Source organism: Spea bombifrons, chromosome 12 (assembly GCF_027358695.1).
Source record: "Spea bombifrons isolate aSpeBom1 chromosome 12, aSpeBom1.2.pri, whole genome shotgun sequence".
NCBI lineage: Eukaryota > Metazoa > Chordata > Amphibia > Anura > Pelobatidae > Spea > Spea bombifrons.
The window spans coordinates 13,337,501-13,352,024 of NC_071098.1; the positions used below are offsets into that span (position 1 = coordinate 13,337,501).

At 37.4% G+C, this 14,524-nt stretch overlaps 1 protein-coding gene across 2 annotated transcripts in view; it reads left to right on the top strand.

The window, feature by feature from the left end:
* Positions 1–14,524, top strand: part of ALG9 (ALG9 alpha-1,2-mannosyltransferase) — a 53,942-nt gene that overhangs the window by 17,992 nt on the left and 21,426 nt on the right. Inside the window, exons 9-13 of one of the 2 annotated variants that reach the window (XM_053452617.1) lie at positions 1,959–2,081; positions 2,227–2,384; positions 5,623–5,752; positions 7,175–7,322; positions 7,964–8,093. In XM_053452617.1, coding sequence (XP_053308592.1) covers positions 1,959–2,081; positions 2,227–2,384; positions 5,623–5,752; positions 7,175–7,322; positions 7,964–8,093 — 689 coding nt within the window. The remainder of the gene's footprint in view (positions 1–1,958; positions 2,082–2,226; positions 2,385–5,622; positions 5,753–7,174; positions 7,323–7,963; positions 8,094–14,524) is intronic. The other variant, XM_053452618.1, reaches the window with a different exon arrangement.

Sequence of the window (14,524 nt, forward strand, 5' to 3'; positions counted from 1 at the left end):
TTCCATAACACCACGATAATCTGTCAGTAATACAGCTGGGGGTCAAACGCACATCTGTCTGTCTTATCCAAGTTGATTCTCGTACCTGATCCATCTGATGTATTAATTATCTCTCCCAGAGCTCACCTTTGCAGTACATTTTTTTTCTTAAATTTATCAATGCTGTAAGTTTCAAAGATAGAATCGTGTATCATTTACCATTTCATATCCTTGCAGTGCTAAATTCCAGCATAAGCTTTAGGTGTCCGTTGAGTTTGAGTTGTCCTTGACATTGAGTCATCCTACGTACCATTGTGTACTTTCTTTGCTCTCACCAATGCCGGGCAGACTCTCAACAATGTCTCTCATGTGTTTTTGAGGACGTTTAAAACCAATATTGTTAACATTACTAAGTTTTTACGTAGATGACGGCTGGTTACAATGTGTCCGGTGGGCTTTGTCTACACATCCTTATCAGTTCAATATAACCCCTCTAGCGCTTATACGGAGACTCGTTGATATAATGAAGACCCTTTTGCATTTGAGCGCAGTATCGCTATAAATTGGTGTATCGAATTCTCGATTAGGAAAAAAGCAGAAATGTTTTGAGTTATGTAAGTGGGAGTCGTGATCTTAAGTATGTACAGAGTGCAGAATAATGAGACTGAATCAATATGCCATCACTTATTGTGAAGGGCCCTTGGGTACTAACTAGGAGTATTTGAATGTTAATAAAAAACCTTTGGGCTTTGAATACTGTTTAATATACAGATATCTCCTGCTTGAAGTTATGTTTCAATGGGTGCACTTGATGCATTTCGCTACAGTGCAGTTTCCTAGCCTGCAAAGTAATATGTTAATGTGCTTTCTCAAGAATAATGTGGAGATGATTCTGTTGAGGTATTTTAGGAAATACAAAATGTGTATTTTACAAAGTAAGAATTGTTGAAGGTCGATATGACCTAAATCAGGCAGGATTAAGGTGAACCGGTGAACACACATCCCTGCGGCTAAGGAAGAATGTATATTAGAGTATTCTGTGGGCATGAAAAAATAAAACACTTAATATAGAAGCTGCTGCTCTGCTGCTGCCACCCTCCTCTACCTCTGTGGTTTGAAGTGTCTTGGCAATGATTGACTGTTTGAAGCAGCCAATCAATGGCAAGAAAGTCCCCCCCCATTGAAATCCCTGCGCACGAGGGTCTGGATTCTGCCGAATCCTCACATGCATTTCCTGAAGGAATACAATGAATTCCTAAAGAATTTGTAAAGATACATTAAAGAGTGTTTCTTAAGTTAATTTTAGGGTCTTGTGTCCTTAAATAAATAAAACTGTACAGAAGCCTGAATACGAGTGCCAATGTCTGGAAATGGAGAGGAGCCGAATAAACCTTGCTGTTTAAATTCCCATCATGATATTTTCCAATTTACCTGCAGCACAATACACGAAAATGTAAAATAAGTAAAAATAGAAAGCATTGATATATTCACTAAATATCATTTATATGAAAAGCTAATCAATATGAGTAATGACTACCTATAAATAAGCAGATTCTTGCCTGTATACCATCCATATGTCTTTATCTATTTTCTCTTCCTCTTCGTTTCCGGTAGGTAGTCCATGTTTAGCTTCTTTGGATCATCATCAGGTGTTATATTCTAGGGTGTTGCTGTCAGCAAAGAGTAGGGGTGGGATCCATATGGGATATGAATCGGAAAGGTAATCGGGAGCAATATAAGTGTAACATAAGCATAGGAAAAGTGTACGGCTGTCCCCGTGATCAAACCAGTATCAGGTTTATGGAAGCCCAGTTAATCCTCATCTACCTTCATGTCCTATATTTCTTCTATAGAATGAATTTATGTAAAAGATAATGGGTAACTATGCAGAAGTTCAATATGTTTTAATCACCTTAATTCCTAAATGCCTGGGTGATAATTACCTGTCTCACAGTGCTGTAATTCATTTTTATCTACAGGCACCGAACCTTGGACGTTCTACTTCATCAATGGCTTCCTGAATTTTAACGTGGTGTTTGTTATGGCCCTCTTTGTATTGCCCTTGACGGCACTGATGGAACATCTATTGCAAAAAATCAACAGTAAGGACCTATGTAACACAATTGAGTTCTCTTTATGTATAAATATTTGGCCTGGGTAGTCTTCTTGGGGGTTTCTAAAGGTTCCATGCAAAAGCATCTGTGTGTTTTGAAAATTGTGTTTAATAAAACCATGTGGTTGATCCAGCAGTTCAGAACCTTGGAAGACCCTATTGGCTGACGTTGGCCCCTATGTATATCTGGATTCTGATCTTCTTCACTCAGCCACATAAAGAGGAGAGGTTTCTATTTCCCATCTACCCCCTCATCTGCCTCTGTGGAGCTGTTGCTCTTTCTGCACTTCAGGTGATGTATAGTTCCCGTTCCAGAATGATCATAGGTTTATTAATGGTAATTGCCTGTCCTCAGTTTGTGTGTAGTATTTGGACTTTGTGGCTTAGATTCACTTGAATATGCGATGTGCTAACAAATGTTTTGTTGGGCTAACGCATATAAATATATCTGGTTCCTTGCATGCAACTACTCCAGGGCTACTTGTACATAACAGCAATAAAATGAAGATTAGCGAGAGCTATGGGCTGATAAAATAAACTGAATACTCAGCACAGTTTAAAAGGTGTTTTCCGTTCATGAAAAGTCAGTGTCAAACATAAAATAACTTTTTCTTTGGTTACTCGCTGCACCTGTGCAATTGGAACAATAATTGTATTTTATAGTTTGTTCAGTAAAACAAGAAAAGTTATTTATTTTTAAAAACTCTGGAGATGTCAAAATTAAGGCTTTTAAGATTTTGCATAAATGAGTGTATTGTGTCTTTTTTTGAGTGACTGCAGAGTTAAACAGGATCTGCCAATTTCCAGAAAAATAGATATTTTAAATTTACTGATAATTGATTATCCTATGTTGTCGTATTTACACATTGAAATTATAAGGGAAATGGATTTAGCTAGGGATGCACCGAAATTAGAATTCTGGACCAAAACCGAAAATTCAGGATTCACTTGGCCGAAACCGAAAATGACCCCCCCACCTATTAAATGTTTTAAAAAATTAAACACACTTTTACAACATTGGACGAAAAAAAATAACAACAATATTAATATATATATGGTTGTTAACAGCAATCACACTCCTATCATGCCCAGGTTCTAGCATGTACTGGTTGCCTGGGCATGATGGGAGTGTGATTGCTGTTAGCAATTTTATATATATATATATATATATATATATATATATATATATAAATATTGTTATTGAATGTTTCTGTCTGATTTTGGTGTGTTAACACACCGAAACTGGACAAAAAAAATCAATAACAATATCAGCGACCGACCTCACAAATGCTCTACTGGATGAATGGGCATAAATTTGCGCAGGAACACGCCAAAATCTTGTGGAAAGACTTCTTAGAAGAGTGGAAGCTGTTACAGCTTTAAAGGGGGGGGACCAACTACATATTAATGTCTATGTATTTAGAATGCTGTGTCATCAAAGTCCCTGTTGGTGTAATGGTCAGGTGTCCCAATACTTTTGTCAATATAATGTATCTCCTACAAAGCAACCTTCTGGTCACTACTGAAAGCGATCTTTAAAATGACTTTTCTGTATTGTACAATAGTTGAGTTTGAGTTTCAAGTTTTAAAATAAAATATACAGAACAATATACAATTTGTAATTCTGTGGTATGAGGTCATTGTTAATGGTGCCAGCATTCCATTACGTTCTGCATCAGATGCCTTTGCAAAGTTTAAATAGCCCATACATACAGTGTAGATCTAAATTGCTACTCTATTCCTCACAGAACCCTTGTTTTTCATTGTCGTGGCCCTATTATTATGTATTTTGCATCTATCCATTAGAGTTGTTCAGCGTTTACAGGCCAGAGGATGCTTTGAGCTGAACAATAAGAAGTCCCTTTTTCAACGGCAGAAAATGTCTCACTACAAAAGACCATTTCAAGTGCTCAATCGTGTGATGCGTATCGAGAGAGTATTAAAGTGTTGTAAAGAAGTGGAGTAACTCCTTCACTTCTAGAAATGTAAAAAGGAAATAATAACTTGAAATATTTGCAGATACCGAATTTCTAATTATGTTAGAAGACAAATCTATCCATTGCTGTTACTCTGCTGTGTAATTAACTTAAACTACAATGAACAGAACTATCAGAGCATTATTGACATTATTGACTTTAAATATCTTGTTTGCTATGTATGTTATTTGTATGTGATAATCACTTAACAACGTGTTCGCCTATATGTCCCTGTTCCGAAGAACTTAAGGTCTAGAGAGAGGGCTTTATGTAGTTATCACACACACACTAACCAGAGCAGTTGTGGTATAATTGTGCAGTAATTTAAATCCCTTTGACGCCACAATCTAAAATGAAATGGATTAATGAGACAAACCCATAGAACTACCATAATACTGTGCTTCTGAGGTAATCAGACCTCTTTTGTAGAATGAGTTCCAGAACTGTATGTAACGTTTCCTTTGGTGCAAACGTGTAGGAGTAGGCCGTCGCACAAAGTGTGAAGGGTGATATGAGCATCCCTCCCGTCAATTGAAATGGCCAAACGAGGAGAGGCATGGCTAGCGGTTATGTGTTGTTGTGAACTGATGATTTGTGTGGGTCAAAGAAGAAGAATTCATTCATTTATTTAGTTTATGATCATACGTTTATTGACATTAAAAGTGCATATGTTGAAAGGGCACTGAATGTTTGGTGGAACTGATGAGCAAAAATCAACATTTTTGTGGTAGGACGCCCAGAGATATCTTGGTATTACATAGAATATAACATTTAGCTGGAGAAAAAAGTATCTGTTACATTTTCATCCGAATGTGAGTTTGTCGGTAAAGTATATATTTTGTTAAGCCTATTTTATGCTCTGAAAAAGGGAATTTCAACATGGAAAGAGACATAATATAAAAGGAAGACAAGTACAATAACTGTGCATCTCTCCTGCTGCTACTATATGTGAACTCCGGTTTCATTGAACATTTACTGTTCTTACTTTCTTCTCACTTCTTGTTGTGAATGTTTTGAAATCACAGCTTATCTTTATGGAAGTGAATGGTGATCCGTGTTATATGCCAGAGATATCTTAAACATATTGTCTTCAAATCTTTAGAGAATTATTTTGTGAACTGGAATGCTTACATTTTAAATGTGAATCTCGATTAAATCCAGTTAGACTTTTCACATGCCTCGTATTATTTTGTTTTTGAGTTCTCTGAAAACTGTGCCGTATGCTCACTCCACAAATCTTATCCAGCAATTAATTCAACATTACGCTGGAAGAAGGAAGCTGGGCATCTTTCCTACACCTATATAATTTCACAAACTTTGAATAACCTTCCTGAAGAAATTAGAGCCGTAAGTCTAAAACCACCGAAAAAACAACTTTTTCACATAAAATCAAGATGGGAGTGTACCTGAATTTCAGTTTAGCCTCTTGTTTGTATGAAAATGCATTTAGGTTCTCTTAAAAATAAAATGCGAGGATACTACCTATTTTTATTTTCATCTTCATCTATGCCGTTGGGGCAGTCTGCCATACTAACACTGGATCTTCTTCTTTAGAAATGCTACCATTTCGTATTCCAACGATATCGCCTGGAACATTACACCGTATCTTCCAACTGGCTGGCCCTGGGATTTGTTTTCCTGTTTGGTCTCCTGTCTTTCTCCCGTTCCGTAGCTCTGTTCAGAGGTGAGTGCCTTTGAAATTTCAGCCTTTGGGAAGTCACCATAAAGGACATCTTTGGTTCGTATCATATATAGATATATATCATATATACACATTTTTTTTTTAATCTCTTGTAGCTATCATCATAATATAGAGATTAAGTATTCTTGGTGAGGTCACTGTAAATATCTTGTTTACTCATGTTCATTGTCAGTTTCTGTAATATGACCTATAAATAAGTGCTGAGTTCAGCGCGAAACACGTTAGGTGGTTTTCACCATGTGTTCCTTGTGGGTTGTGATACCCTGATGCTGCATATTGTGTGGTGTATTATAATTCAACAATAAATAAGCAATTATTACATATTGTGGAGTTGGAATCTTTATTTTTTTGACTCCCACGGAGACCTCCAGCTTCCTGCTGTTCGTGTTGTACATTAGTTTCTGTAAGATTTCTAATAGAATAGTATGCCTACATAGATATTGTGTGAACTCTGTGACTTTGAAATAATAAGAATAATAATGCTCGTTGTTAGCATGTTGATAATATAACAAGACTCCAAATACCTCTCCCATTCATCCTTGGTGTCAGTAGGGTGTAGGAAAAAGGACTTCTTCAGGTTCTTACCTGAATATTAGTGTTACAGTAAAAGGCTTTAAAGCAGCGCTACACTCATGACCGCCTAGGTCTGTGGGCCACTCTCTGAGCAGCCGATGGCCATTTTGAGAATTGACCTTTGTAGCTCTCAGTGAGCCAACTGGTGAGATCTCCCCTGAATCTTATAGGGGAATCTTGAATCTCTGAATCTTTGTTGATCTGTGAAGACCTCTGTAGTAACTCTTAAGCACCCGCCACTGATGTTATAGCCTTGTAGCATGCACAAAGAAGGTCAGCAAAGAATGACAAAGACAATGTAGGTCTAGGGAGCACCTTTTGGGCGGCCCTGGGTCAGGCTTATGACACCTACCCCATATATACTCCACTTCTCATGAGTGTCATAAACCTGCAACTTGCTTTGGTAACATACTAAGTGTGAGGTATACGTCCTTTGGTATATGTCCTTTAAAAGTAAAATGAGCTTAATTTGTGTTCCAATAAATAGTGACTAGATAGTTATATAGGCTGAAAAAAGATATGTGTCCATCAAGTTCAGCCTTTCCTATAGCTGTTAATTTGTTGCTGTTGATCCAAAAGAAGGCAAAAAACCCCAGTTTGGCTCTTTCCAATTTTGCACTAACCAGGAAAAAAATTCCTTCTTGACCCCAAAATGGCAGTCAGATTTCTCCTTGGACTAATTTACATTGTCTCTTTTTTTATGTTCACCAAACATATCCAAAACTTAGTATATAGCCAATATGGAAAGGTCAGAGATAAACATTTTGTATCTGATAATCACCTAACCTCATTGTTATCCAATAAGCATCTTCAACCTCCTTTAATTTCCAGGTTACCATGGGCCCTTGGACCTGTATCCTGAATTCCATCGGATTTCCAAAGACGCAACAATCCACACGGTGCCAGAAGGGAGGACGGTCAACGTGTGCGTGGGAAAGGAATGGTACCGTTTCCCCAGCAGCTTCCTCCTGCCAGACCAGTGAGTTCTCCGAGGCTGTATGATTTCACTTGATATAGTATGTATGATTACCTTGTAAAGCCTGGATTTCCCAATTCTCTGTTCTCTGTTCACCTATTGTGCATGATCCGTTTATTTGGAATGTGCTGCTCCATGCATTTTCGTTTTTTCCTACATCTACCATTTCTATTCAGTGAGCTTTTTCATGAGTCCGTTACAGTTTTTTTTACAATATTCAGATCTTTTCAGTCATCGTGTTGCTGTTAATTAAAGTTAGTTGAAGGGAAAGACATAAACCATGCAAATGCAAGCCTTCTTTTCCCTTAAATGACTGCCACTGATCTTTGGTACATTCGTAAGGCTTTTTTTATGAGATTTTTTTGTTCAATCTATTGGCAACGCATTTTTTGCACTCAAATGCAAGTTCGTTATGTGTGGCTGCACTGTTGTTCTGAAAATGCTGATTACTTTTACTAATTTACTGGTTTCTGCTTTTAGCAACCAGAACGTCTCCTGTAAAATGAGAATGTGTGCTTTGGCTTAATGTCTGGACCTTTTCTTGAAGAAATTAGACAAATGTAGGTGCTTAGTGAGCACCCTATTTCTCTTTAAATTTCATATTTCACCCTTAAGCTGTTTTATTTTGTCTGTAAATTTTATAGTTGGCAACTTCAGTTCATCCAGTCAGAGTTCAGAGGTCAACTCCCAAAACCATTTGCTAAGGGACAGCGGGCAACCAGGATTATTCCTAAAGACATGAATGACCAGAATCTTGAAGAGACATCTAGATATGTAAGTGTAAATGTCTTCCACATACAGATACAGCTTTGTTTCTTAAACACACACACTGTCTTTTATTGGACCAAAGATGCCGACCTCTCTAGGGTTGGCTACGCTTGCCTTTATAGTTCTAGAACATTGCGTTAACACACCTTATCTGTATCGGCAACCGACGCTTGGCATTGCATATAGTGATCTTCCTGTACAGCTGCTCAGCCATTAAAACCCATTTCTTGACGCTCCCGACACACAGTGCTCGTGCTGATGTTTCAGTTTGGAACTCTGTAGTGATTCGTGATACAGAGGACAGGAATTTTTTTACACAGTGTGTGTTTTAGCACTCACTTACCACTAGACTAAGTGCGTTAGGATTTGTACAAACTTCAATTTTACCAAAATGTGCTAACTTTTGTTAATTTATATAAATGAAAACGAGAAGGGACCCCCTGCGAAACAAACGAAAACAAAGCAGAAAGCGCTGAATTGTCGTTTGTATTCTGCTGCTTTGGTTGCTCTTACGCCCTCTCTCTCACGCTCTTACGCGCTCGCTCTTATTCCAATTGGAGGAATGGAGAAAGGCGGTGCCCATGGTGCGCGCCATGGCCCCCCCCTTTTGTGGAAATACTCCAAAAGGCCAGAATATTGGATTTGTGGAGAAAGAGAAGCGTTTCTGCAACTCTCTAACTCCGCAAATCCACAAAGGATAATGGAGCTGATACAGAGGAGAAGCGGACAAAGAAAGACAGAACAAGAAGAGGAAAGTGGAGCTGCAGAAGCGTTTGGCAGAGAAGGTAGGGAGACATTGATAGAGCATGGGAGAGAGTGAATGAGAGAGTGAGTGAGGGTGAGACACAGCAAATTGTGTTTCCGAATTTCATTCCGAACCGAAAGGGCAGAAAAAAAAAATTGTTGTCCAAAAATGAGTGGACTTGGTCTATTTACACAGGTCTACTCAGCACTACCTTGTGAGTGTTCATGGTCTATTGCTTCATGATTGAGCTGCTGTTACTCTGAGACGCCTCCACAATGATAGCACTTACAGTGGGCCGGGGCTGATCTAGCAGGGCAGGAGCTCTTCATTACAACCTATTCTGCTGCCCATATGCTTGATTTCAATAATTAGAAGGGGTCATATAGGGTATTTTCAATGCACATTATTATTTTACTAAAATAACCTCTGTTCTTTATCGCTAAGAACGGAAATATTTTATGGTTTTCAGATTGTTTTACTCACAGTGTGTATTGTACCTTTAAAGACCAAGGGATGTATAAATAAATCTCTGCATGCATCAATTACTTTTTCAGAAAAATGTATATATTTATGGTAATTTCCCTTTTCAAAGTGGTTAAAACAATCATGTTTTTGAGTCATGTCTTCCAGCTGCTAGGTTAATTTGTGATGACGATGGTAACTTTTTAAGCTTGAACACCGCTGTGTTGCTCACATGCTGGGCATCACTGCTTGGTAATCTGTCAGCCTTCAATCAGAATAAGGCACTTCTATTTGTAGGCTTGACTCATAAAACAATCAGTCACAAAAATCTTTTCTATTTCCGAATCCACACAGCAAGTAACGGACACTGACGTCATTAAAATGTGATCACCAGCTACAATTAAGGAGCTTTTTTTATTTTTAGGAAAAAAAAAATATAATATATATATATAAGTCCAAAAGGGAAGCATTCACCTGTACTAGCATTAATTATAAGGGGGTGCTGCCGAAGAACAAATGGTTATGTGCCGTATTTGCTCGATTATAAGACAAGGTTTTTTTCAGAGCAAATGCTCTGAAAAATTCTCTTGTCTTGTATTCAAGGTCGTCTTATAATCAGACCACAAGTCTAAGATCCAGATCCCCCGCAGCACTGCAGGAGACCTGGATCCTCCTCTCTGACAGCCTCCGCTGCTGGCGGCACTTCCTCTGGGGGCTTCTTTGACGGAGAGCCGGTGTGACATGACCTTCCATTGCTCCATCATAGAAGCCCGGCGGAGGTGCCGGCAGGATTCACGTTCCCCAAAGCGCTGCGAGGGATCCTCGTCTCTGGCAGCCGGTGAATGTCTGTGCGGCTGCCGGCACTTCCGCCGGGGTTTCTATGACTGAGCACAGGCGTGATGTGACCTTCCAGTGCTCAGTCATAGAAGCCCCAGTGGAACTAACGGGCAGCAGATGTTTTCTACAAGCTGCCCCCACTGGGCACCAGTGAGTCTGAAGTACGGGGGACGAGCCTGGGGAAGCATTGGTAAGTGGGGGGGGCAGAGTGGCATATGGGAGGGATATAAGGCATATCTGGGGGCAGATGTGCATAACTGGGGGCAGGTTGGCAAATAAAAGGAATTATTCACTTAAGGTCGCAGGTTCCAAGAACTAATCTGCAACTTTGTGTGACTGTATAGTGTACAATGTGTATAGATGTCAAAGTGGAATTGAAATAGAGAATTTGGCAATGTGCATTTTATCTGCTGGGTTGGGACAGAGAAATGGGCTCAGGTTTGGTGAAGACATTTCATTGGGTGCAAATGGAAGAACAGTTACCCACTGAATCCGCCAGTAGTTGCTTTATCGTTCCCCCTATGAAGCAGGTTTGGACTGGGAATGACTGCGTAGGCCTGGCACTTTCATACTAGCGGCTACCAGTGTCAGATACTTCCGCGGGGGGTGGGGGTTGGGGGGGTTAAAAAAAATTATGCAGTATTAACAAGAACTTGTGCAAACATAAATAAAAATGTGTATTCATACAGATATGTATAGTTGCAAAAGCTGACCCATATCTTAGAAGTTTGAAATTTACTTTGTAGTGAAAAAAAGCATGAACCTAACATGAACTTTTTTTTCTTATAATTTATTTATTATTTTTTTAGAATATAAAAAAAAGGAAACATACAATAACACACAAATCATACAGAGTTTGGAAATATATGCAGTTTAAAAAAGCATACAGAAACGTACAAGATGTAAAAAAATGTACCGAATCAAAATTTTCATCTCTTTGTATCTTAATTTGGTAATTGCACGGTAGAGTACCAGGTATTACATTATACCAAACAAAACCATTCACTACACTGACGAGGACACATCTACACACGTGTGGCGGCAGACTGGAGCAGCAGGACGTAAACATCCGTCATTATATATAGATAGATAAGTTTCAAGACACTATACCCATTGGGGTCTTTCCCAATAAACAGATAAATATGAGTCAATGTGTAAAAGTCAAAAATCAAAAGAGATCAAATACAGCAATAATATAAATGTATAATACCAAAGGAGAAAATAATTGCTTGGATAAGAAGTCAAAAATTATCCAAACAAGACTTCTCCATGTACTTCAGCCATGGGGACCATACATGATTATATTTAGAGATCTTTTGGTTTTTTATAAAGAAATATTTTTCCATCTTTGCCTGATGATTTATTTGGTCGATTATTTCCTTCCAACTAGGAGGTTCAGCTCTCCTCCAAACTCTCGCTATACATAATTTAATAGCCAATAGAATATTGACTGTTAATAATTTTTGTGCATTCTCTGAGAAGGGGAGGGACAAATGAAAAAGCCAAGTATATGAATGAATAACAAATTTACATCTGAATATATAAGAAAAAAGTTTCTCAACTTGGATCTTGGTATTTCCCAGCTTAGAACAGGCCCACCATATATGAAATTGAGTCCCCTCCTCATATCCACACCTCCAACATAAATTAGAATATAAATTGGAGAACTTATTTAAGCGAGAAGGAACTAGGTACCAACGATGAAGAAGCTTAAAAAACATCTCTTGAATATTAATCGCGTGTACCGCGTTCCTGACTTGTGACCAAGCCTCGACCCATTTTTCGATAGAAAAATTAACATTACAATCGTTTTGCCATTTCCTTACTGAAAGGGGTAGTGCATCAGATTCTTGGGTATCTAAATGTAATGATATCAAGGATATTAAATTTTTCTTATAATGCTTACTAATAAATATATCAAGTTCTGAAGGTGGGTAAACTGTCTGAGTATTCAGGAAGTGCATCAGTCTAATATACGTGAATAATTCATTCTCAGGAAGTTTAAATTTAGATTGAAGCTCAGAAAAACTAAGGAATGAATCATTTAATTTTAAATCACCAAGTGTACAAATATTACATAGAGTCCAATTATTAAAATTAATATTCTGAATATAATAATTGAGGACCTTTAAGGGTGTAAAAAGCGTAAAATGCACGTCTGGTTTTTCGGGCCTTCTAAATTTATAGCTTGTTTTTAAAGCATCCAATATAACTTGATTCGGAAAGTTTAATTTTTTCCAACTAGCTGGTCCAAGCCAAGAAAGATTCATTAAATCTTGTTCATTAGTTTGATTCCGTTCACAGTATAACCAACCTAAATTCAAATTCTTTTTGATATTCCAATGTAATACATGTGTGAACATTACAATATCATGTAGTCTTCTAATATCTGGAAACCCCAAACCCAGATGTCTATAGCTTCTCTTAATTATTTTCTGGGTTATTCTAGCTCTACCCGCTTTCCAAATAAAAGATAAGAACATTCTAGAAAAGTTGTCCAAAATATATGCCGGGACCCGAAGTGGTATTATCCTAAGAGGATATAATATTTTAGGAATTAAATAAGATTTAACCATGTTAACTCTTCCCAACCAGGAAAATTCTACTAATTTCAGTTTTTCTATTAAGTTAACAAGATTATTCGCTACAATCTCATAATTACAAGAAATTAATTTTTTCAAATTAAACATTAACTTAATTCCTAGATAATCCAAGGACTCCTTTGAACAATCTAGATGGTATTGTTCCTTAAGATAGGTCTTTTGGAAAGTAGATATATATGCTGAGATAACCTGTGTTTTTTGAAAATTCAGTTTATAATTAGCATATAAGCTGAACTCTTGAATAGCTGACAGAGCTGCAGGGACTGATACCTCAGGACTAGTCAAAGTAAGTAAAATGTCGTCTGCATATAATGTTATTTTAAAAGTTTGCTGATTAATGTTCACCCCTTCGATCTCTTGCATAGATCTAATTAAGATCGCCAGAGGTTCAATGGTTAACGCGTAGAGTAGGGGAGCTAGCGGACATCCCTGCCGAGTACCATTAGTGATAGTAAAAGATGTTGAATTCAGAGCGGGGCCTGTAACCTTAGCAGTAGGTGTGCTATATAAGGCCATTGTACTTGTTTTAAAAAACCCCGAAATCCCTACTGCATCTAAAGTTGCACTCAGAAAGTTCCAACTTACCCTATCGAAAGCCTTCTCGGCATCTAAGGTCAAGAAGACTGAGGGAACACAAGTGCAATGTATCTGAGCAATTAGGTCTAATAATTTCCTGGTATTATCTTCCCCGTTTCTACCACTGATAAATCCTGATTGATCAGGGTGTATCAGATCTGATATTACTTTACTTAATCTATTTGCTAAGATTTTAGAATAGATCTTTGCGTCAACATTTATCAGCGAAATCGGCCTATAATTAGAAATAAAACAAGAATCTTTCCCTGGCTTTGGGATAGGGCAAATAGACGCTTGAAGAAAATCTTTACTAGCAACACCCAATTCTCCAATCTTATTAAAAAATCTCAACAGAATAGGGGAAATCAAAGGGTCCAGAATCTTATAAAACATTGCTGTATAACCGTCTGGGCCAGGAGATTTCCCGTTCTTTAAGTTTAGAATGGCTTCTTTTATTTCACTTAGTAAAAAGGGTCTGTTGATCTCTTCTACTTTTTCTCTAGATAATCTTGGTATTGAAAGCTTACTAAAAAAAGACTTGATACGATTAAGTGAAACATCTCTTGATCTAAGATTGTATAAAGATTTATAATAATTTCTAAATGCTTCTGCAATTAGTGATGGATCCAAAATTACTTTCTTATTTACTATTAATTTTTTTATTTTATGTCTTGGAACTGCTGACTTAATTTTGTTTGTTAACCACTTATTCGGGCGGTTACTTTCATAGTACCACCTCTGTTTGTTATTCATAATAGCTCGTTCTAATCTCTCATCCAATTTAAGTTTGATCTCCTTCTGGATTGATGTTATTTCATTAGAAAGATCCGAGGTGGGGTTTAATTTATTATTACGTTCAACCTTTGCAAGTGCTATGTATAATTCAGCAATAGGTTTACCTTTCTGTTTATTAATAAAGGCATCAGTTTTAATTAAATATCCCCTTAGTGTACATTTAAATGCCTCCCATAAAGTAGTTTCTTGCACAGATCCGTTATCATTTATCTGAATAAATTGCTGCGCTTCTTTAAGAAGATTTTGTTTACATAAATCAGATTTTAAATTAAATTCATTTATTCTCCAACATGGTCTAATATTATGTTTAGTTTGATCCTCTAAAGAGAAAATAACAGGTGCATGATCAGACCAAGAGATGTTTGTAATCGAAGAAGATTTACAGTTTTTTAAAGATGATAAGTTAGTATAAACTGCAT